Source organism: Myotis myotis, unplaced genomic scaffold, assembly GCF_014108235.1.
Source record: "Myotis myotis isolate mMyoMyo1 unplaced genomic scaffold, mMyoMyo1.p scaffold_m19_p_10, whole genome shotgun sequence".
NCBI classification, from domain to species: domain Eukaryota; kingdom Metazoa; phylum Chordata; class Mammalia; order Chiroptera; family Vespertilionidae; genus Myotis; species Myotis myotis.
In genome coordinates this window covers 17,354,236-17,376,514 of record NW_023416314.1, presented here as the reverse complement: position 1 = coordinate 17,376,514, position 22,279 = coordinate 17,354,236, and the positions used below count along the sequence as shown (strand labels likewise).

The 22,279-nt window shown below is 40.1% G+C and overlaps 1 protein-coding gene across 9 annotated transcripts in view; it reads left to right on the top strand.

Moving 5' to 3' along the window:
• Window positions 1-22,279, top strand: part of ARHGAP42 (Rho GTPase activating protein 42) — a 252,176-nt gene that overhangs the window by 184,560 nt on the left and 45,337 nt on the right. For 7 of the 9 annotated variants that reach the window (XM_036324609.1, XM_036324612.1, XM_036324608.1 and 4 more), the window contains 3 exons: window positions 6,486-6,596; window positions 14,232-14,336; window positions 16,285-16,414. In XM_036324609.1, coding sequence (XP_036180502.1) covers window positions 6,486-6,596; window positions 14,232-14,336; window positions 16,285-16,414 — 346 coding nt within the window. The remainder of the gene's footprint in view (window positions 1-6,485; window positions 6,597-14,231; window positions 14,337-16,284; window positions 16,415-22,279) is intronic. The other 2 variants (XM_036324613.1, XM_036324610.1) reach the window with 1 other exon arrangement.

The window sequence follows — 22,279 nt, the reverse complement described above, 5'->3', positions numbered from 1 at the left end:
GGTTTTGATTTGCATTTGCATTTCCCCGATGATTAATGATGTTGAGCATCTTTTCATGTCTCTGTCAGTCAATCTGTAAGTCTTTTTTTTTTGGTAAAAATGTTTATTCAGATCATCTATTTTTTTAATAGGATTGTTTGTTTTTTCCTCTTGAGTTGTATGAGTTCTTTATGTTTTTGATATTAGCCCCTTATCTCATATATGATTTGCAAATATTTTCTTCTGTTTAGTACATTGCCTTTTCCTTTGCTGTGTAGAGGCTTTGTAAAAAATATTTTTATTGAATTTTAGAGACAGAGGAAGGGAGAGGGAGAAAGAAACATCGATGTGAGAGTGGAACATTTGTCAGCTGCCTCCTGCATGCGTCCTACCTGGAATCGAGCCTGCAACACAGGGCATATACCCTGACCACAACTGAACCAGCCGCCTTTTGGTGCAGCTGAGCCACACTGGCCAGGGCTGTGAAAAGCTTTTTAGTTTGATGTAGTCCTGCTTATTTGTTTTTGCTTTTGTTGCCTTTGCTTTTGGTTTGAGATTCAAAAAATCATCACCAAGATCTCTGTCAAGGAACTTATCACCTACGTTTTTCTTCTAAGCATTTATGATTGTAGGTCTTATGTTCAAGTCTTTGATCCATTTGAGCTAATTTTTGGAATGGTGTAAGATAATGATCGAGTTTCATTCTTCTGCATCTGGCTATCCAGTTTTCCCAGCACCATTTGTTGATGACACTGTTCTTTCCCCATTGTATATTCTTGGTTTCTTTTTCATAAATCTATTGACATTTATGCATGGGTTTATTTCTGGGCTCTGTTCTGTTCCATTCATCTGTTTGTCTGTTTTTATGCCAATACCATACTGTTTTTTTAAATATGGCATTGTAATATAGTTTGAAAACTGGGAGCATGATATCGTTAGCTTTGTTCTTTCTCAATATTGCTTTGACTATCTGGGATATTTTGTGCTTCCATACAAGTTTAATATTATATCCACCTGTTCCTTATTTCTTAAATGCTCACATTTCTCTAAACATTGCACTAGAATAAACCTAAGAGCACATGTACACACTCACACACTTCTTTTCCAGGAGGCACAGCCCACGACACAACACAGTTGTGCCATCGCGGCTTCTCGAAGGACATAATGTAGACAAGGAAAAATTTGGCGTGGGTTTTTTGTTTGCACTACACTTCCAGGAATCAAGTTCTTTCATAGGGAGATGCTGCCACACGTGTATTTAGTTTTGTAACATGGTATTAAAAGACATCTGTTTCTTGTCCTCTGTCAGCACCAGACTTGTTAAGTTGCTCTCAGAAAGACCCCTCTGTGCCTTCTCTCTGACTCCTCAGGGAAATCGGTGGCTGCCATTTCCAGGATGGAACTAAGGATCAGCTTGTGTTGATAAAGCTCCAAGACCATCTTCCAGGTGGATCATTGGAATAACAGAGTTGGAAACAGACTTGTCAATATAATAGACTTTACAGCACACAACAAGTAGTAATATTTAATATGTGAGCAGTTAATGTCTTCCTAAGCATAAAATAAGAGGAAGAGATTATAAAGGAAATGTGGAAAGATCAGAATGCATAAAATAATGTCTGTTTCATAAGACATTAAGTCAAATTAAAAGGCAAAGTATCAGGGAATTTATATAGCATTTGACATAGGATTACCATCACTCATACACAAGATGTTTTTGCAAATCAGTGTAAAAAAGGTAGTCTTCAGTTGAAAAAATGGGTTCAAAATATTAGTGGTTATTTCATTAAAGAAGAAATGTAAGCCATAGTGAATATGGTTCAGTTTCAATGTTACATATTAAAATACAATGCAGATTAATAATAGCAGCAGGATGTTAGTTTAATTTATTAAAATATATCCACTGTTAGTGATGATATGGGAAAACGAGCACACTTTTGCTTCTCTGGTAGAAACAAAATTATTCAATTATTCTTGAGGTAAATTTGATGACATATTTCAACAAATTTGAAATGTAAAAGATAGTTGAAATGATTTCTGTTGATAGGAATTTGCCCAAGAGAAATGGTCAAAATGACCATAAAAATAAATTGTGGTGTTGATGTAAGATTACTCTTGCAATGCAAAAATTTAGAAATATCTGAAATGGCACAAAAGAATGATTGGTGCCTAGCTGTAGTGTGGCTCAGTTGGCTGAGCATCTTCCTATGCACCAAAAGGTTGCTGGTCTGATTCCTGGTTAGTACACATACCTGGGTTGTGGGTTCAATCTCCAGTCTGGGAGTGTGTGGAAGGCAACCAATCAATGTTTCTCTCCCACATCAATGTTTCTCTCCCTCTCCCTTCCTCTCTGCAAACATGCCCTTGGGTGAGGGTTAAATAAAAGAAAAAGAATAATGATTCTTATAATCTTTACAGTTCTCTGTTATACTAATGAGTAATGAATAAACTTATAATAATGTATCTGTAATACTTTTATAATTAGGAGAAAAGAAACCCTTTGAGAAACCCAGAAATTGGCTTTTCACATATCTCTAAGTATGCTTTGAGTAGAGTCCTCTTATCCCTGCCTCCTAAAGAAAGGGAATCCCTTAGTTTCTACCCTTATTCCTCTATTCGTATCCTTAAGTTTGTGTCCCCGGCATCTCTTCCATTTCCGTACTGTCCTTATAACACCCCGATGAGCATCTCAGGGCGTGATTTCATCATGCTGACCAACTTCCCGCTGCTCGGGACTTTACCTCTTCTTACTAATACATTGAAATCTCACATATCACCATTTTCTCACATTTGTTCCTACTTCTCATTTCTTTAATTCTGTAATGCTGGTGTTTCTCATACCAGAATTATTTTTGACTTTTTTCCCCTCCTTTCTCACACCCTCGTCCTTGTTTCTCACATCCTTCAGCTTCTCTTTGTTACTGAGGTATACCGACATCTTCACCCCTACTAAATAAGAGGTCTCCCTACAGTCACAGGCACCCAGCCGCACCATTGAATCAGTATATTCTCTACTGTCCTCACGTTAATCTCCCTGGAATTCTTTCTGATCAACCAAAACATAACTTTTCTGGACTCTGTTCCCTCACTCAGATTCTTCTCCTTTTTTCTCCACTTACTCTAAACTCTCCATTCTTCAGTCCAGCTTAAATCATTTTGCCTCTGGGAATGAGGGTGTGTGTGTGTGTGTGTGTGTGTGTGTGTGTGAGTGTGTGTGTGTGTGCGCGTGTGTGTGTGTGTGTGTGCGTGTGTGTGTGTGTGAGTGTGTGTGTGTGTGCGTGCGTGCGTGTGTGTGTGTGTGTGAGTGTGTGTGTGTGTGCGTGCGTGTGTGTGTGTGTGTGTGTGTGTGTGTGTGTGTTTCTCTATTTTGAATCAGATCGCTTATTGTAAGTGGGGAGTAATTTTGGTTTCTGCAGAACTATATGGTTTTCTTATGTAATTAACTTGGTTTCTCACTAGGATGACTTTACTGTCCCCTTTTGCCTTGTAAACAATAGTTTATACCTGTTATTTGGGCATAATTATTACTGGTGCTCCCTTTCAGTTTAAAAAGTTTGGACAGTAAATTATATGGTTATCCTATTTATCCAGTACTGAATACAAAGCAACAGCTGCCAGTGGGTTTATAAGCAACTGTCTGCCAGTGAATAACACACCGTATGAGCTTAAGTACAAACGGGATTCATCCCAAGTAAAGAATGTCTTTCAAAAAAATCTTGTACTGAAGAGAAATTAAGCTGTTATATTATCTAAGCACTGTACATTCTAGATGACCTTTCAAAGCAGGCTTGGTACAACAAATGCATCTAGATGCGAGGTGATGGGAATTTAAGCAGGTTTGGAATTCATCTAGATTGGAGGTGATGGGAAATATCTATAATTGGCAGGTGGCAACAGTCATCTTTCCTCTTTTATCCTTCTTGGTGCCCCCACACCGCTTTGATGAGATGGACTTGTGCAAGGCCAATGAGTTTCTGAGGAAATGACGTAGCACCCCCAGATTTCATGCTTTGCTAGGACTCATGGCTGTGGTTTATTGCAGTGAAAAGATAGGAAGAAAACTCAGCAAAGGATGCATAGGGTGAAGTCTGGGGTAAAACCAGGCATGAGCTTCCGCGAGTCCTTTCCCAGTGGAGACATACAGGACACACTTAATTCCACTAGTAATAAGTCGTGAAGAAAACATGTGAAATGTTGTCTCTTAGAAACTCAATATAGACCGAGTACCCATGGTTTTTTACTGGGAGGTGGTCACATAGGCACCTTCTGCTTGTCATGGACCCAAATTCCAGAGTCCCAGAAGAAATGCAGGTGTTTAAAGTAAACCATATTGCTTGCACAAATTGTTTTGACATAGTGAACTACGCTTATCAATTAGGGTGGTGGGAACTCTCCCAAAATCAACATTCCCAGATACAGCCAAGGGCCAGCCTGCGAGCAGGCCTTCCAGGACAGCCTCCGCGCCTGCTGTGCGCTTTGCTTCACAGCTTTGTTGACCAGAAATAATCACATGCATCGTAAAGGTGGCTCGACGTTCTAGTTTGTTCCCATGCGCCAGTCAACACAGTCAATGCCGATATCTTTTCAAGTAGATAGTAAGACCTTCAGAAGTAACTTGTGGAATAGAATGCTGTCGCTGAGACTAAAAATATTCTTCTGGCCCTGCCAACAGTGGTGTCCTGGAGCTCTCTCTTGGAGAGCCGGCTTTCTCATCTCTTTCTAACTCCCTCATTCACTGATGTTGGGTTTGTGGTTGGAACTGGCTCTTTGGGGAATATTTACACCACAGAAACCAGCCAGTACTGCAAATCCGGCTTCCCCCCGCGAGAGCCAGCTGCTACACATTTATTAACATACCACTAAGTATACCTCCTTACCCTTCCTTCTATAAATAGTGTGCTCTTGTAAGCTGTGGTAAGAAAATGCCTGATTTGTGTAGAATGCTGATTGCCTTTGTGTTGATGTGTAGATCTTTTCTTGTTTAGAAATTATCTTTGGAAGCTTCTGGCTCACATTTCCTACCTGATTTATATATTCTTTTTGTATATTGGTTTAGAAAGTTGGAACGCTCAACTTTAAAAAACTTCCTATTGAGCTGCTTATAATACTGGGTTATTTTTAATCATATGAATAAATGCATAGTGTATATAATTATTTTTAAAGGCATTTCAAGTGAAGTTTTAAGATGCTATGATGTCCAAGCCACTAAACCTAATTTTATCCTTTTTTTAAAGCTTCTCTTTGTGAAATTGTCATTATAAAATAGCTCCAAAGTTATATTCTATTCCCAAATAGCTGTTGGCAGATACTTTGTATTCCAGAGAGCGCCCCCCGCCCCGCCTTTTTTTTTCATCTGCTTTTAGTAATCTCAGCTGGCAGCAGGGAGTATGTAACTGGGCGTGAAAAGTAAAATCATGACTCTCTCTTTTTTTTTTAAATTGATTTTTTTAGAGAGGGGGAGGGAGGAGAGAAGGAGAGAGAGAGAAACATCCATGTGAGAGAGATACATCATTGGTTGCCTCCCATACTCTCCCTGACCAGGGTTTGAACCAACTTGGGTGTGTCCCCTGACTGGGAATCAAACCCATGACCTTCCATTGCACGGGAGGATGCTCCAATTGACCGATTCACACAGGCCAGGGCTTGCCTCTCTGTTAAATAAAAATCAGTTTAAAAAATGGCATATGAGGGTGGCAGTGGGCATAGAAGAGGGGAGAGAGGTGACATAAAAAAAATAAAATGAAATTATCTCAATAACCATTTTCTTACACTTTATCAATCAAACCTTACTGTGTTCATGAAGAATAAATGTGCATGGCATTAATGGAGTATGAATCACTGGGTTAGAACCATGGAAATTTTTTGGCTCTGCTATCAGTCTTATCTTTCTAAGGGATTACCTAATGATGTGGCTTGCTGCTTAATATTCTCAGATAACTTGTCCTCAGTTAAATCCCAATTTGCTATGCAGTGCTCAAGGTCTTTGACAGTGTGATGCTAATCTTACTTCTCCTTCCTTCCCTCCACTTATGTACTCTGTTGGCAAACCCTGTCAAACTCGTTCATGGGTCTTTACTTTTTTATGGGAGTGGCTTTTTTTTTTTTTAATCTTTGACTACTCACTGCCAGTTGTTCATCTTAAAATTCAACTCCAACCACTACCATTTCCTCCCAGAACTTAAAGCTCTCTTTTTTTTATGATCCTGTAGATTTTCAAATACTTTTATATACCTCTTCTGCATTATTTTAAAAAATGATCTGCCTGTTGTATGCTTACTCTGTTGTTGCAACTACATCACCCCATATACTATAGTTCTTACGGACAAGGGCTGTGTTTTCCTAGTCTCTGATTCCCAGGACATAGTAATAATTGCTATATTAAAACTTTTGGTGGGACTTAATTTTTAATAAAGATTTCAGAATGGAACAGGAGTTGAGCTCCTCTCTAACACAGAACCATTAATAATGACTCCCTGTGTCATGGTTTGCCTTTTTGCACTCTTCAGGCAGATACACAAATTGACCGAGAACATCAAAACTTCTACGAAGCATCGCTAGAATATGTCTTTAAAATTCAAGAAGTTCAAGAAAAAAAGAAGTTTGAATTTGTCGAACCAGTAAGTTTTAATTTCCCTTTAAAAGAGTAAGTCCAGTATATCCTGTGGGAAAATATTGCCGTGTTTTCCTGTTGAAAATTATGATTTTTAAAAATTAAAAAGGGAGACGGGAATGTGGGAGGAGCAAATAGGTGGGCACTTTTAGGGCAGAAAAGCTATTGTATGAAACTGTGATGGTGGACACATGTCATTACAAATTTGTGAAAACCCATAGAATGTACAACACAGACTGAATCCCTATAATGTAAACTATAGATTTTATTAATAATGATGTGTCAGTGCTGGATCGTCATTTGTAACAAGTTTTCCTCACTAATGCAAGATGTTAATGACAGGGAAACTGTTTGAATAGGGGCTCAGGGACTATATGGGGACTCTAATTTCTGCTCAATGTTTTAATAAATTAAAAACTGTTCTAAAATAGCCCACTGATTTGAAAAAATTAAGAATAGACGGGTGTGTATGACATATACCTAAGCAAATACACCTCCCCACTGAAGTGCCCCATGCACCAACGCTTTAGGTGAAGGGAGAAAGCATAAGCTACATTTCTTCCCTGGTTCCCGCCACCGCCTTGCAAGGCTGGGTCTTGTCTGACTTTCCAATGAAGTCATTTATTTGGCTAAGTCAGTGTGAAAAGTAATGGATTCCCTAATGTAAACCGCATTACAGAAATAAACAGGTGGCCGGTCTTTATAGGCTTGCTTCATTTTCTTCCCAAGTAATACCCTCATATGTTACGATATTGGCTAAAGGGGCATATTCAGGAGGTATCATCTGGGATGAATAAAGGTAAGTTCTACAGTCAAGATTGCCTTCCGTTAATAGATAATGCTTAGTTCCCATGAGATGAGAGGACAGTGATAGTAAAATATATTAAGTAATCAAATGTATAACATAAGCCATACTTTTCTTCCTATGTCAGTCATTCTGTGGGAAAAAAAAAGTATTTGTAATCAGAAAACACATTCTTCTTATTTTAGAGGAAGTGATAAGGAAAAGGGAAGGAAAAACACACTTCAAAATATATTTGCCAAATGTATTTCCCGATGGAAACCCTTCTGTGATGCCCTAAAGATGATGGGAAACCGAGACAGTGGAGGCTGGGCAGTGTCCAGTCCCTGTGTGGCTCAGCACCCTGCTTCCCTCCCCTCCGTCAGCTGGAGCCACCCGACTTCCCGCTGTCAACTGGGCCCTGGACAAGTCTATAGGGCCAGCCCCTCAGCTAAAGGGATTTAGGGAACTAGAAGCCACACGCAGGCCCCGGGAATTAACTTTTACCTCTTGTTTGAGATAGCAGCCTTAAGCTCAAGTTCTGATTGCCGAACAGCTTAGTCCTTAAACCCCTTGGAATGACTTGGTAACCCCTGTTTAGTTGATGCTTTGAGGATCTGATTCAACTTTTCTCCGACGGCCTTCTGAAGCTCATCTGAGGTTCATGGTAGCTGGTCAGCCTAGCAGCCCCTAGGCTGGGTAGATAACCAGTACTGAGCATGACTACTCCCTTCTCATGGACTAAGTTCTGCCTCCAATCCTACCAGGCTTTTGAAGGCCCCTCTACTCGCTAGAAGGCTTCCTCCTGGGGGATGGCCTCTTGGGATTTCCAAATTTTAGCTCTTCTTGACAGTAAACTGCTGGAGTACCCCCTTCGTTCTTACAGTTTTCCTTCATACTCCTTCCTTTCCCGTTCCCATTGCCTTCACATACTGTGCTCATGTGCCGCACGGTTCTTCCTCACCTGGAATGACCCCTTTACGCCTGCAGTCATCCCTCTCCATCTGGATCCCTCTCTCCCGCTTCTGGGGGGCATGCAGGGAGCCCATTTTCCCATCAGAGCTTCTGTTCATGGCCCATCCTATCTGGGAACAGGGAGCTAGACCATTCTGCCCTGTGACATCAGGTCTCTAAGGGGAAGGCTGTAAAATCGTGTGCTCACAGGTGACAGAAGGAATGGTAAGAATTTGTGAACTGCTGCCATCATACACGTAAGAGGAGTGGAAACTGTCCACCTGTTGAAACGAGTTTTCTTCCTTCTCTCTACCGTCTCCCAAACTGGGACGGTCTGAAGCCTTCTGTAATGCATGCCTTTCCTGTGACACCACAGTCAAAATCGATGTTTAAATCTGTCTTCCTTCCAAAATATTTTCTTGGCTGCTGTGTTTTTCCTATTAGAATGTCTGGCCAAACCAAACAGTACTGTCAGTTTAGTCTCGTTTTCATTTCTAGCTGCAAAATCTCTTCCGTGGGGTTTTACTTAATTTCCATTTCAATAATGAGAAGAATAGGATTGGGAGCAATGAAACATGGGCATTTGCTCTTTAGGTTATGCATTTACAAATTAATTTGGAGGAAAAGAGTTTTTAAAATTTCAAAAACAAAGCTCCCAGGAGCGACAGACATAAAAACACATGAGGATACTTCAATATCTTTGCAGTTTTTGTTCTGCAGAAATCCAATTCCTGTTGCATCACTGTTCACATTGCACAAATCTAGCAGTCTATTCCAGTTAGCCCAGATTTATTTATCAAGGACTAGAGTAAAGCAAAATACCCCTGGGATGTGTCTTATCTCAGAGATTGTAAGGTAACAAGTAGATAATATAAATACTCCTGGTGATATGCATTAAATAACTTTCTTTATGATGAGCATTTGAGATTATTTTACACTGTTTCAATTAATATCAAGACCCAAAACTTCAGCAGAACATATAGGTAGTATCAGAAATAAATATTCATACAGGGTCATTATTTCAAGGAAAAGCTCGGGGGAAAATGCCCAAACATGGAAAAAAGGGGACATTTACATATTTTTAAACAATGAACTACATCTGCAGGTTTGAAAGTTAAATCTTTTTGTGTTCTTTTTCAATATGATTGGATAGCTTTCATATAGAAAATTTAATTTAAAGGTAAATCAAAGTGAGCAAATTAGACAATGTCAGTTTTTAAAAAGCTCTGTAGGACTAAAGGTTAAATTTCAATCCTGCTGAAAATCTAAGAGCATTCATCGTATAAAAATGAAACAACAGATCTCTCTTTAGGTCATATACCTTAAAATAAAATCTGTGCTAGCCCTTTTATTTAGTTCTAGTTCCTGTTATTAAAACATCTGCAATTTACAGTAGTAGTTAGACAGTTAATAGAATTTTGGAAAAGTAAGAAAAATACATTTTATTTGTTTGGCTGACTCATCCCCTTGAACTTCATTTCAGAAATCCATCATGGGAAGGCTTGGTCCGAACGTAGCTTCAGCTGGGCTTTAATTACCTTGTTGCCTGCATTGCCTTCTTCTTTCCTACTGATCCAAAGAGATAAGCTGACTTTATCGCTCAGTGCTTCTGTCCCTTTCCCACAGAAGGTTCTGTCCGGCCACTTCATCTGAATGTCATCCTCATCTGAATGTCATCCCTTCGAATGTGTAGAAATCCGCCTTCAGGAGCTCCAATGGTTCTTCACCGCTGAGGCAGTGTTATATAGCCACAACTTCAGAGTTTTAGCTTTTTAAATGGAATTGAATCCGTTACATCTCTGTCTATTCATTTGTTCTTCCGTCCTTCTTTCATCATCCTGCTTTACACGTTGTCAGCCCAGGCCACAGCTGACCAACCTCTTTCTACCCTTGGCCCTCTTTTCTCTTCACATTCCTCATTTATTTGGTTAGGTTTTGATACCCCCTCATTTCTTCTCAGTAAACTCCTCTGAATATATATGTGTTAGAGTTAAAATACTTCATAGTCGTTTTGAGGCTATCCTTTAAGATATTTCCCTCTAAGTTTCCTCCAAGTAAGGAACAGCGGAGGCTGCAGGCTTAAAAGGCCCGGCACTTGTGAGAATGGATGCCTCCTTGCCTTGCCCTACTTTCCCAATCTTCTCAGGCGTTTCAGTGGGCAAATGTAGAGGAATACATACGATTTTTATTTCTTCTAGAGCATGCCGGTGCTTTGCATATGGGAAGTGTTTATTTTTATTTTATGTTACAACAGTATTACTGGGATGTAATTCACATAGCATGCATACATTGTGCCCATTTTTAGTTCATGTTGATTGATGGTGTGAAGTAGGCATTCAACTTCATTCTTTTACATTTGTCTATCCAGTGGTCCAAGAATCACTGATTGAAAAGACTATTCTTGATTCATTTTATCGTCTTGGTACCCTTGTTGGAAATAAGTTCACCAGAGATATGTGGGTTTATTTCTAGACCAGGGGTGGGCAAACTTTTTGACTCGAGGGCCACAATGGGTTCTTAAACTGGACCGGAGGGCGAGAACAAAAGCATGGATGGAGTGTTTGTGTGAACTAATATAAATTCAAAGTAAACATCATTACATAAAAGGGTACGGTCTTCTTTTTTTTTAGTTTTATTCATTTCATACGGGCCGGATCCTGCCCGCGGGCCGTAGTTTGCCCACGGCTGTTCTAGACTCTCTTCCAATTCTCTTTCATTGTTTATAGGACTGTCATTGAACTAGTATCGCACAGTTGATTACTATTGCATTGCATTAAGTTCGAAAATAAACTACTTTTTTCATCTTTTCAACATTAGTTTGACTGATTTAGGTTTGTTGCTATTCCATATGGATTTTAGACTCAGCTTATCCATTATTATAAAGAAGTCAGCTGGGCTTCTGACAGGGATTTCATTACATCTGCACATCAATTTGGGGAATATTGCCCTCTTAACAATATTGTCTTCCCATCCATGAACATGAAATATTTTCCTTTTACATAGACCCTCTTTAAGACCTTTCAACAGCATTTTGTACTTTGCAAATTATGAATTTTGTACTTCTTTGTAAAGAATTCATTCCTAAGTATTTTATTCTTTTTGAAGCTATTGTGAATGGGATTGTTTTTAAATTGCATTTTCAGGTTATTCATTGCAAGTGTATACAAATATAGTTGATTTTTGTATCCTGTAACTTTGCTGAACTTATTAGTTCTAGTATATAATGTGTGTGTGTGTGTGTGTGTGTGTGTGTGTGTGTGTGTGTATTAGTGGATTTGTTGGGCTTTTCGGTGATTAATTTCTTAGGAGATAAGGAATGAATCACATCAGTATAAGAGCCTTTACATCCCACCTATTCTGCTCAGTTTGGTCAACAGTCATCTGGAATTCCTGCATCAGTTGCTTTGGAGTTCCTCCCTTCCCAACCCCTTTTCTCACTTTTCTCTGCCATTCACAGTATCACTGGCAACTCTGAGCCTTTAAGGCTTGAAACCTGATGATTAATGGACTGGGAAATTTTGAATATTCATTCTTTTGCTGAGTTGTAAAGGGTTTTTCTAAATGATTACTTATCTATGTAATGCAGTATCAATTTCCACATTTGGTCAGGTTACTGGAATGACAAAATCTAATTTGATTCTAAAATTCTTGGGAATAATAAAGTGCTACTTGACTTTCTCCTGATGATAAAAGTTACTTTCTTAATCTTAAAACCTAATCTATCTAGTCGTCTGTAGTTGTTGTTGTTGTTGTTGTTATTTTTATTATATTAAAGGTCAGGATTTGTTTAAGGCAAGCTGAGACACAAGTCTTTTCCATACAACTGTACCCATTCAGGCAGATTGAACAAAGAAAATGACATGTGGGAAATGCAATTCTTAAAGATTCAGGCTGTCTTATAAAGTTCCCCTTACTTTAGCATCATGGAATTTGTTTCAGATAAAATGAGCTAGTATATATTCAAACCTAAAAAAAACTTTTAATTTTGCTACCATCTAGAGGCAGTTATTTCATGCATGCTGCCATTATCATACTTTCTCCAAACCTATTTCCAAAGTAGATATGAAACAAAAGGAAAAGGTGGGCGATTCTTTGAATGTAATTTTTCTGTACTTTTCTAAGGATTGTACATTCCCTCGTGGGTGTTATGCATGTATTGTAAGATTAAAATATATTTATCTGCTATGTAGTGCATCTGAAATCTGCTAGAAGATGCCAAAAGACTTATTTATTTAGATGGATATTGGGGAATTGGGTGTTCTCTAGGAAAATTTATTGCAGATATTCTTAAAGTATCTTTTTTATGTTTAATTGAATTCTTTGTCCTTAGGATAATATTAGAATAGCGTTTTCATTGTGTTGCATTCAGTTCATAAGACAGTTTAAATTTGGACTAATTATAAAACATGAAGCTACACTCCTTTTAACAACTTCATTACCTATTATTTGGATATTTAGAACACCAGTGTTTTCTTTATACCTCAAAAGTATTTTCTTATTTTGTCTCTGAAAACCTGTAAACCTACACATCCAAGCCCCAATTAATTAAAGGTATTTTGTAGTCCCATTTCATAAGCTACAGTTCTTTTTAAGTTACTGGTTAATTTGAGAAATATTATATCAACTCTTTAATAAAGGATAATCTATTGAGTATTTAGTTTTGTTAATTTTCAGTTGATGTAAAATTGTTTTTTCCTCAATTTAAAATAATAGCTTACAGATATACTATGCTATTTGAATTAGAAAATCATTAGTCACTTCTCAAAAATATTTTTAATTTTTAAAAAATATTTTATTTATTGATTAAATATTTTATTTATTTATTTTATTTATTGATAAAGAGGAGGGGAGGAAGGGAGGGAGGGAGGGAGGGAGGGAGGGAGGGAGGGAGGGAGGGAGGGAGGGAGGGAGAAAGAGAGAGAAACATGGATTTGTTGTTCCACTTACTGATGTATTCTTGTATGGCTGCTTCTTATATGTGCCCTGACCTGGCATCTAACCTACAACCTTGGCATATGGGGATGATGCTCTAACCAACTGAGCTACCTGGCCGGGGCTTCAAAAATATTTTCAATTTTATTGTTAGAAGAAGCTGAGGAAGAAATTGAATTGGTGGACAAGTCTGGGGGTGGGGGGGGGTGGGGGGGGGAAGCAGTGAATTAAATGACAAAAAAAAATTGAGTTATTTTCCAGTTATAACTTATCAACAATTGTGTCCTGTAATTGCATGGAGAGCCACTCTTACTGCAAGAATAAGAACATTGTAAATAAGCACATAAGAAGGCTAAGATCATAGGAATTGTGCTTTTCTAGAGAGGATTTTTCTTTAATTTTCATATGAAAGATCTGTATCTGCCTCCCTGCGTTTGCTCCCCTCTTCCCTGGTTAGCCTTCTTCCCACTCCTTGCGAAAATGTCTCTTCAATACCCAGGTCAGTACTGCCACCTTGTGAATTTTCCCTTCATTTCATCTGGCCAAACCCTAACTCCTGTTGGGTGTCTCTGATCCGTAACTCACTGCTTTGGTTTTCCTCGCATCTGCATGTCTTACCTCCCCGCTCCGGTTAGAAGCTCTTCTGGGGCAGGAGCTACGTGTCTTTGGATTCTCTCCCCATTAATGGTCTCTCCTCGATAGTCAATGCATTTGAATATTCAAGTAGTTAATATGACAGCTGTCCCTGACAAGCCAAAAAATTTAAATCACTGTCTACTAAAAAGGAATTAAAAATTGGCTTTCGTGGGTTCTGTTTCACATCCGTAATTTTAGTGTGGGCTTTGCCAAAGAGATTGAAAACTTATTAGCTGAGGGTTTAGAATGAAATGACATTTCCCCAGTTTATTATGTTTGATGTCCATGTTTTTTAAAACACGTTTTCATGCTTTCTTTTTTATCTTTTTATTTTTGCAGCTTTTGTCATTCCTTCAGGGTTTGTTTACTTTTTACCACGAGGGATATGAACTCGCCCAGGAATTTGCACCATATAAACAACAGCTGCAGTTCAACTTGCAGAATGTAAGGCTATACCTGTTCTCACTGCCTCCTTAGTGAATTGGATGATCATAGCGCAACTAGGTTCAAACCAGGCTAAACCGGGGAGTCTTTCCAAACCTTATCTAATACAGTAAAACCTCATTGATTTAGAAAAGCCACATTATAAATTTATTTTAAAATGTTTTGATTTCTAGCTATTGGTTGAAAGTACAGCAGGAAAGAGCCAATCTAATATTAGGAAAATGTATACAAGGAAATATTTATTATAAAATAAATACTGCTGAGATGTAGACGCCTGGACATTTGGAAACTTTTGCCTATACCCAGTGTTCTCATTACTTAACTGGGTGAACTTAGGTATGTTTTATTTTCTGAGAGGGCAGCATTTATTTATGAAAGGAAGGTTGTATTGTGTCATTATGATGCCCCATCTATGTATGAAGTTACATATAATATATCTGATGTTTATTACTTTCAAACAATAAAATTTGAACATGGTTTGAAATATTCAAACGCAGCTGTTTTAAAGCTTAAGTAAGAATTATTTACAAACATCTTATCTATTTCTGTCAGGCTTTATTCTTGTAAAGGTGTCTAATCAATCCTTTTGATATCTGATTACATAGTTATAAAATGACATAGCTGCTGAACGCCCCATTAAAAAATTAGCTAATACATTTTCTTATTGTCAAAGCCTGACAAATAATGACCTTCCAGTTGTTCAGGGTTTTGTATAAGTGAGAAGTTATTTCTAAAACCCTGTCTAGTACTCTGAAGCTAAAATAAATCGGAAAGCTCTCACTGAATTTTTGGTAAAAAACTTGGCCTTCACTGTTTATCTGAGTTTTGCCATTGTGAATATGTCCAATAAATAGAGCTATTGAGTTGGAGGGTCCCAAGAGCAATATGTAATTGGATTGGACTTATTCTACTTTTGTTTTGAGTTTTAGTTTTTTATTTAACCTAGATTTTCTTGCAGAATTGATTTCATATGCAATTCATTCCATTGTTTTTCAATATGGAATGCATTTGGGCTTTTTCAGTAAATATTAAAAGAGACAATTATTATAGTTAAAATATTTTTATGACTTACCTTCATATTAAGTGTGATTAACTTAAGATTCCTGGGACTTGGCAACAGGTAAGGAATAGGAAAAAAAAAAAATTGTGATCCTTATGTTGGAAAGAGAAAAGTAGCAAAAGTGGTAATTAAGAAAATTCAGTTATTTTATTACGGGCCATAGCAAAGTCTTAAGTTAGGCAGTGATGATTTTTATGTTTCTGAATGTGTATTGTTGAGATAGTGTGGTTTGATTACAAAACATGTTTTACCTTAAGTAAATTTGCTGTAATGTGAATAAACTATTTCTTGCAAACCTATCCTTTTTTATGAGTTAGTTTATATACTGACCTCATGATAACTATGTTGGGATTTCTGGAAACCAAGCTAAGCAATGTTTCTCCAAAAGTATTTGAAACAAGGGCAATGAACTTTGTTTTCAATAAGTGCTACATATTTAAAAATATGTGAATTTAATTTGTTTTTATTCCCCTCCAAAAAAATATAAGTCCCTGTGTATCTGCTTTTTAACCTTAGGCATTAGTGTTATAAAATTATCTTGAGTAAATATTACATAATTTAAAATGCTATAATTGGCCACTGAGTAATAATATTAGAGTGGGAAATGGGAAGAAACATATAACATGCATGCGCGCGAATGTGCACACACACACACACACACACACACACACATACACACAGATTGAGATTGAGAACCATGCAGAAGTTTCACTAAAGCCATTCAATATCAGCCATAGGACTCAGCATAGCATGTCATGGAGGTGGGTGAGTAGTGCTAAAGAATTGAAGTTATCCTTTGCATAATTTGCAGTTTTGAAACTTTTGGTTCTGAGTTCCTCAAAACAGGTAGGAAAGAAAGACTGAATCTGTTATCTTTATTTACTCAAGACAAGGAATAATTTTGAAAGTACTCGACAAGAGGTAGAGCGGTTGATGCAAAGGATGAAATCTGCCAACCAAGATTACAGACCACCCAGCCAGTGGACGATGGAAGGCTACCTTTACGTCCAGGAGAAACGTGAGTCACAAAAACACAACCTAATGTCTCTATGGTTAACGTTCTGTTTCCACGAGATGTGACTTGGTTAGTGTTCCATTAAGTAGAGATGGAAATTCCTTACAATGTATGATATTTAGTCAGCTCAGCCACCATCACCGCCACAGAAAGGAAGCTTTTTCACGTCTCACCACCGGCATCTCTAAGTTTATATTGTTGAACTTGGAACTTATAACCTTTTGCTAATGGTGGGGTAACATGAATTTAGTTTTAGAATTTATTGTGATATCTAATCTCAATTTAAAGTTTGGTGGAAAATTAAAAATCAAAGACTTTTTCAGAATGAATCATCCTGGTGACTGTGATAAGTGTTCCCTTCCAACTGCATCATTTCATTGACTTCTGTGTTTTCTCAGTTTCCAGGAATAAAACTGGCAACTGTGTAATGTCACACTGCACCCTTTGCTTCTTGAGGTTAGGAAATAAGCATCAGACCCAATAGAGCATGATGATAATTGCCTCACACTAAGAAAGTTTATCTCACAAAAATAAATAAAAAGCCAGTCAGAATTGTTTAACAAGGATCCTTTCTGAATGATACTTGTCACTAAGTGGGACCAGTCTGGCTAAATTAACTCTCTATTTCAAATCACATATGCCCTACAGCACCATTCTCATACTCTTCATGTTGAAGGAACAATTTTTTTTTCCAATCCATCATGGACCAATGTCTTTGTAAAACACAAAAGCATATGCTTGCATTTTGCAATTTCAAATTGCTGTAAAAAAAAAAAAATGAAATGCTTATTTATGCTTTCTGTATTTTTCACATTTATTGGGACCCACCAACCACATGAAATGGCACTGCTATAAAGTCTCCCTGTCAGTACACAAGAGAGTGATGGAATTGTTTTGTCTAGTAAGATATTAAAGGGTTTGGGATGGGGAAGTTGGAGATATCAGGTCGGCTGTAAGCGTTTCAACACAGAGCAACATGATCAGTAAAATGCAACCCAATGTGTATTTGACATGCTCAGGTAACGCTCAGTGGTTGACTGGTAGTATAAGAAAATAACGATTTGATCTGACAGAAGTGGCCGACATTTATTGCTGTATAGACTAGATGGTAGAGGGCTGCTTGCTGGCTTAAGGGAACTGGGTTCTGGGAGTTTGTCTCATAGCTGTCTACTTTGACAAGTCTATCCTATCTAATAAAAGAGAAACATGGTAATTAGCGTACGACCACTACCCTTCCCATTGGCTAATCAGGGCGATATGCAAATTAACTGCCAGCCAAGATGGCGGCTGGCAGCCAGGCAGCTTGAAACTAACATGAGGCTTGCTTGCTTCGGTGACGGAGGAAACCAGCGTTCCCCACCTGCCTTGCCGGCCTCTGAGCCTGCAGTTTGAAACATTGTAACAAATATAGAAGCTAAACAAAACCCCAGAAACCTGCTTTCAGCGAGCCAGGATCTCAGAGCTGGAGTTATACATTGTTTCGATTATAGAACCCAAACAAACCAGATACCTGCTTTCTGCAGCAGAGGCCTCAGAGCTGGAGCCAGAGCTAAAGCTGGCCCAGAATAAAAAAAAAAAGAAAAAAAGAGCGGTTGGGAGCTTCAGTCACCCGCCAGCCTGAAAACAGCCCTCAGCCCCTCACCCAGACTGGCCAGGCACCCCAGTGGGGACCCCCACCCTGAAGGGTGTGTGACCAGCTGCAAACAGCCATCATCCCCTTACCCAGGCTGGCCAGGCACCCAAGTGGGGCCCCCCACCATGATCCAGGACACCCTTCAGGGAAAACCAGCCAGCCCCACCCATGCACCAGGCCTCTAGCCTATATAGTAAAAGGGTAATTTGCCTCCCAGCACCGGGATCAGCGGAGCCACGAAGACTCCCGGCACCAGGATCAGCATGACAGGGGGCAGCGCCCAAACCCCCTGATCGCCCTGCGGCTCTGTGTGTGACAGGGGGCGGGGCCACAACCTCCCTATCCACCCTGCTCTGTTCATGACAGGGGAAGGCGCCCCAACCTCCTGATCAGCCCTGCTCTGTGCCTGATACGGGGGAGCTCCCCAACCCCCTGATCGCCCTGCGGCTCTGTGTGTGACAGGGTGCGGCGCGCCCCCCCGCCCCCCATGGGTCCTGCTCTGTGTGTGACAGGGTAGAGCCATAACCTCCCCATCGGCCCTGCCCTGAGTGTGACAGTGGCGGCACCCCAACCCCCTGATCCGCCCTGCTCTGTCTGTGACAGGGGGCGGTGCCCCAACTCCCCTATCGGCCCTACTCTGTGAGTGACAAGGGCGAGCTCCTCAACCCTCTGATGGGCCCTGCTCTGTGCGTGACAGGGGGAGCTCCCCAACCCCATGATGGGCCCTGCTCTGTGTGTGACAGGGGGGAGCTCCCCAACCCCCCTGATGGGCCCTGCTCTGTGCATGACAGGGGGCGGCTCCCCAACTCCCCAATTGGCCCTGCTCTGAGCCCGACCAGGGGCTGCACCTAGGGATTGGGCCTGCCCTCTGCCACCCGGGAGCAGGCCTAAGCCAGCAGGGTGTTATCTCCCGAGGGGTCCCAGACTGCGAGAGGGCACAGGCCAGGCTGAGGGACCTCCCCCGCCTTCCCCCCGAGTGCACAAATTTTTGTGCACCGGGCCTCTAGTTTTCAGATATTGAAATAACTCTAGTGCCCCTCCTGGGAAGGCCCCTAAGGAGTGTAGCATTCGAGGCTCTAACAGGCAGACTCTCCCTCTCTGTTTGGCATCCTCCTTTTTTGTGTTGCCTTCTTGCCCCCAAGACACTTTCTCTCTCAATTTTCTCTGTATCCCCTGCATTATTTGAACAGCTTTAGTGAGGTACAATTGACATATAATAAGTCGCACATACTTAAAATGTACAGTTTGAAGGGTTTTGTCCTAAGTATGCACCTGTGATACCATCACCACACTCAACCTTCAGAAGTGCTCTCCAGCCCCGATATAATCCCTCTCTCTTTCCTTTTCCCATTAACCATCCTCCCTCCTTCCCCTTACCTGGGGATTTAAAAAGAAAAATTCATGGATTTATACGCCTTTGGAATTATTTTTACACAAGGGACAAATATCCAAAGCCTCTTTCCACTGGGAATCTTTGAAAGCATTTATAATACAAAAATTCGACCAGTCCACGAAGACATATCAATTGGGCTGTTGCTATCACAGAGGATAAGTCCTGTGGGGAACAGAAAATGAGATGAAGAAATGGCTTCTGGGCGTTTATTCTGTAGTGGAAGGCATACAGCAAACTCAGTAGTCAGCAGCCAGTGATCAATAGGAGCTATCAGAGCTGTAAATGGAGTGACAAATGGAGGTGGCCCCAGTGGGGCAGAGGCAGATCATTGCAGTCAGGACACAGAGCCCCCCATTGTCTGGAGATGCGGTTGCTATGTTACCCACCTCCAGGCACACATTACATTGCATTCTAATAGGCTTGAGGATAGCCTGGGCTCCAGAGTCAGACAGAACTGCGCTGGAATGCCGAGCCTGCCCCTTGTTAACTGGAAGGTGCTGGGCGGACAGCTTTCTGAGCTCAGTCTCCTCATTTGTAAAAGAAGGAGATTTATACTTATCTTGTAAGGGTGTTGCAGGAATTGGAGATAATGTATGTAAAATGTCCCTATTACCAGCGGTGGTGCATAATACTACCACTATGCATACCAGGAGCTCTTACTGCTCTGTGCAATTTATATTTATCTCATTTATAATTCTTAAAATAACTCTTGAGAGGTAGTATTCCCTAAAAAGAACAACTCCCATCGCATGCCTTTATTGATGAAGGAGGTAGTACCATGTGCAGTTCTAATGTTCTGTTTCCTTATATGTAAAATGGCATTATAAAGTATCACTTAAAAAGTTCTTAGGTTGAATTTTGGCACTTAAAAGGTATTCCACAAATGTTCATTTCCTCCCATTTTGTAAGCATCATCTTGGCAACCTCACATGATTACTGGGTAAGATAATTAACCTTGTTTTATTTTGCTACTTTAGAGCTATAATAAATTTTTATTTTCCAAGACTGTTTTTTAAGGACTTCAGAATTGCTGGTGTAACAACATCTGCCTGGGCCCAGTGCCAGGCAGACCTTAAAGGAAGCAGCACGTGTGTGCAGCAGACCTGAAGATTACAAATGCTTGAGATGCTGCACTTATGGTGGAGGCAGGAAAGAAAAACTAAATCGAGGTCTAAAATGTCATCAGAGCATCGCTGTGGCCATACTCGATGGCTAATACTGCTCCCTACATCGCTGAGTAGTAAAGTCACTGTAAGGATTGCTGTCCAGCCACTTCCCGCTAATCAGCTCTAAGCCTTTAAGTGTTTTACACCCCACGGAACAGAATTATCTACAAGCGTCGTTAAGTATTATAGTGTAAAACGTTCCCCAAACAGAATTGACGTTAATTGCAAAAACCTTTTGCGATGACGAAGTGTAGCGCCAAACCCCATCTTTTTAAAATCTGGAGCAGTTTAAGCATTAACGCCACACGACACCCAGGGCACTGTTATTGCGGAAAAAATAAATTCAAATGGCTCGTGAAACACTTTCCTCAAGAGACGCACTTTCACATTCACATTTCTTGCTTCTGAATATATGGTTATGAGACCACAGCAGCAATAATATTGTACATAATTGTTGCTAGAAAGACCCAGGTGTTAAGCAGGATAGAAGGTGCCTGGAAAACAAGCTCCGTCTTCAAGGCTCTCGGCCGCTGTGACATTTGGATCCAGGATAATTGGCTTCCCTGTGTGGAAACTGAAGGTCGCCTACCTTGGTCACAATGCATCCCCCCACCCTGGCCAACCAGCAGGACTGTAAGGGGAGTGCTGTGGGAAGGGGTTGCACAGTATTTATGGGGGGAAAGGGAGCACTATCCATATAAAACTTATACCATAAATAGTGAATGAAACATTTTCATTTTAAGAAGTTATTTAAATTCACTTTTTTCTTTTCAGATTAGTGGTAAGAGGACATAACTCTAAGGTCAATAAAGTCTTAAAGAAAGATGAGTGATTCTTTCCTTTTCCTTCACTTGTCAAATATTTATTGAGTGACAGCTATGTATCTGGCCCTGTTCTGCGGATTAAGAATGTACCAGTCAGCAGAACATCACGCTTTCCTGCTCCTAGAGAATTAGAGTCTAAATGGCAGAGACAAGCAATTAAGTAGGATGCATCAGTAGAATTTAGTGATAACTTCTAAGAAGAAAGTAAAGCAAGAAATATCAGGTGAGGGTGCTGCTATGTGAGCTGTCTCAGGAAAGGCAGTACTAGGAAGGAGACATTTAGGAAAAGTCCTGAAGGAGGCGACAGTGCAGGCCATGCCGATGTCTGGAGGAAGAGGCGTGCAGGCTGCTTCAGATGCCCTGAGTAGAAGTGCATTCGCTGTGTTTAGGGATCAGCAAGGGGCCAGTGTAGCTGGAACGGAGTGCATGAAGCAAAGGGTAGTAAGATGTGAGGTGAGAGCCCTAGGGAGGGGCCTTGTGGGACGTCACGGGATCTTTGCTGTTTCTCTGGAATGATACGGGTTTCATTAGAACTAGAGGGTTTCGCACAGAGGGGTGACATGACCTTGCTAAATTTTTAGCAGTTTCAGGAACAGAGGGCAAGAGGGAGACCAGCGATAGTAACTCAGACTGTTACTCCTCATGCTTCCTACTTCTATGGGATGTAAGTACCACTTTTACACATGAGACAACTGAAGTTCAGACCTAAAGGAACTCTCGAGTGTATAGTCAAAGCTTCAAGTTAGGCCACGTGGCTCAATTCCAAGACACTACCCCATACCACTCTCTCTCCATACTTGCCCTTTTCACGCTCATTCAGTAAAAGTTCCAAACTTGCATGGTCTGGGGAAA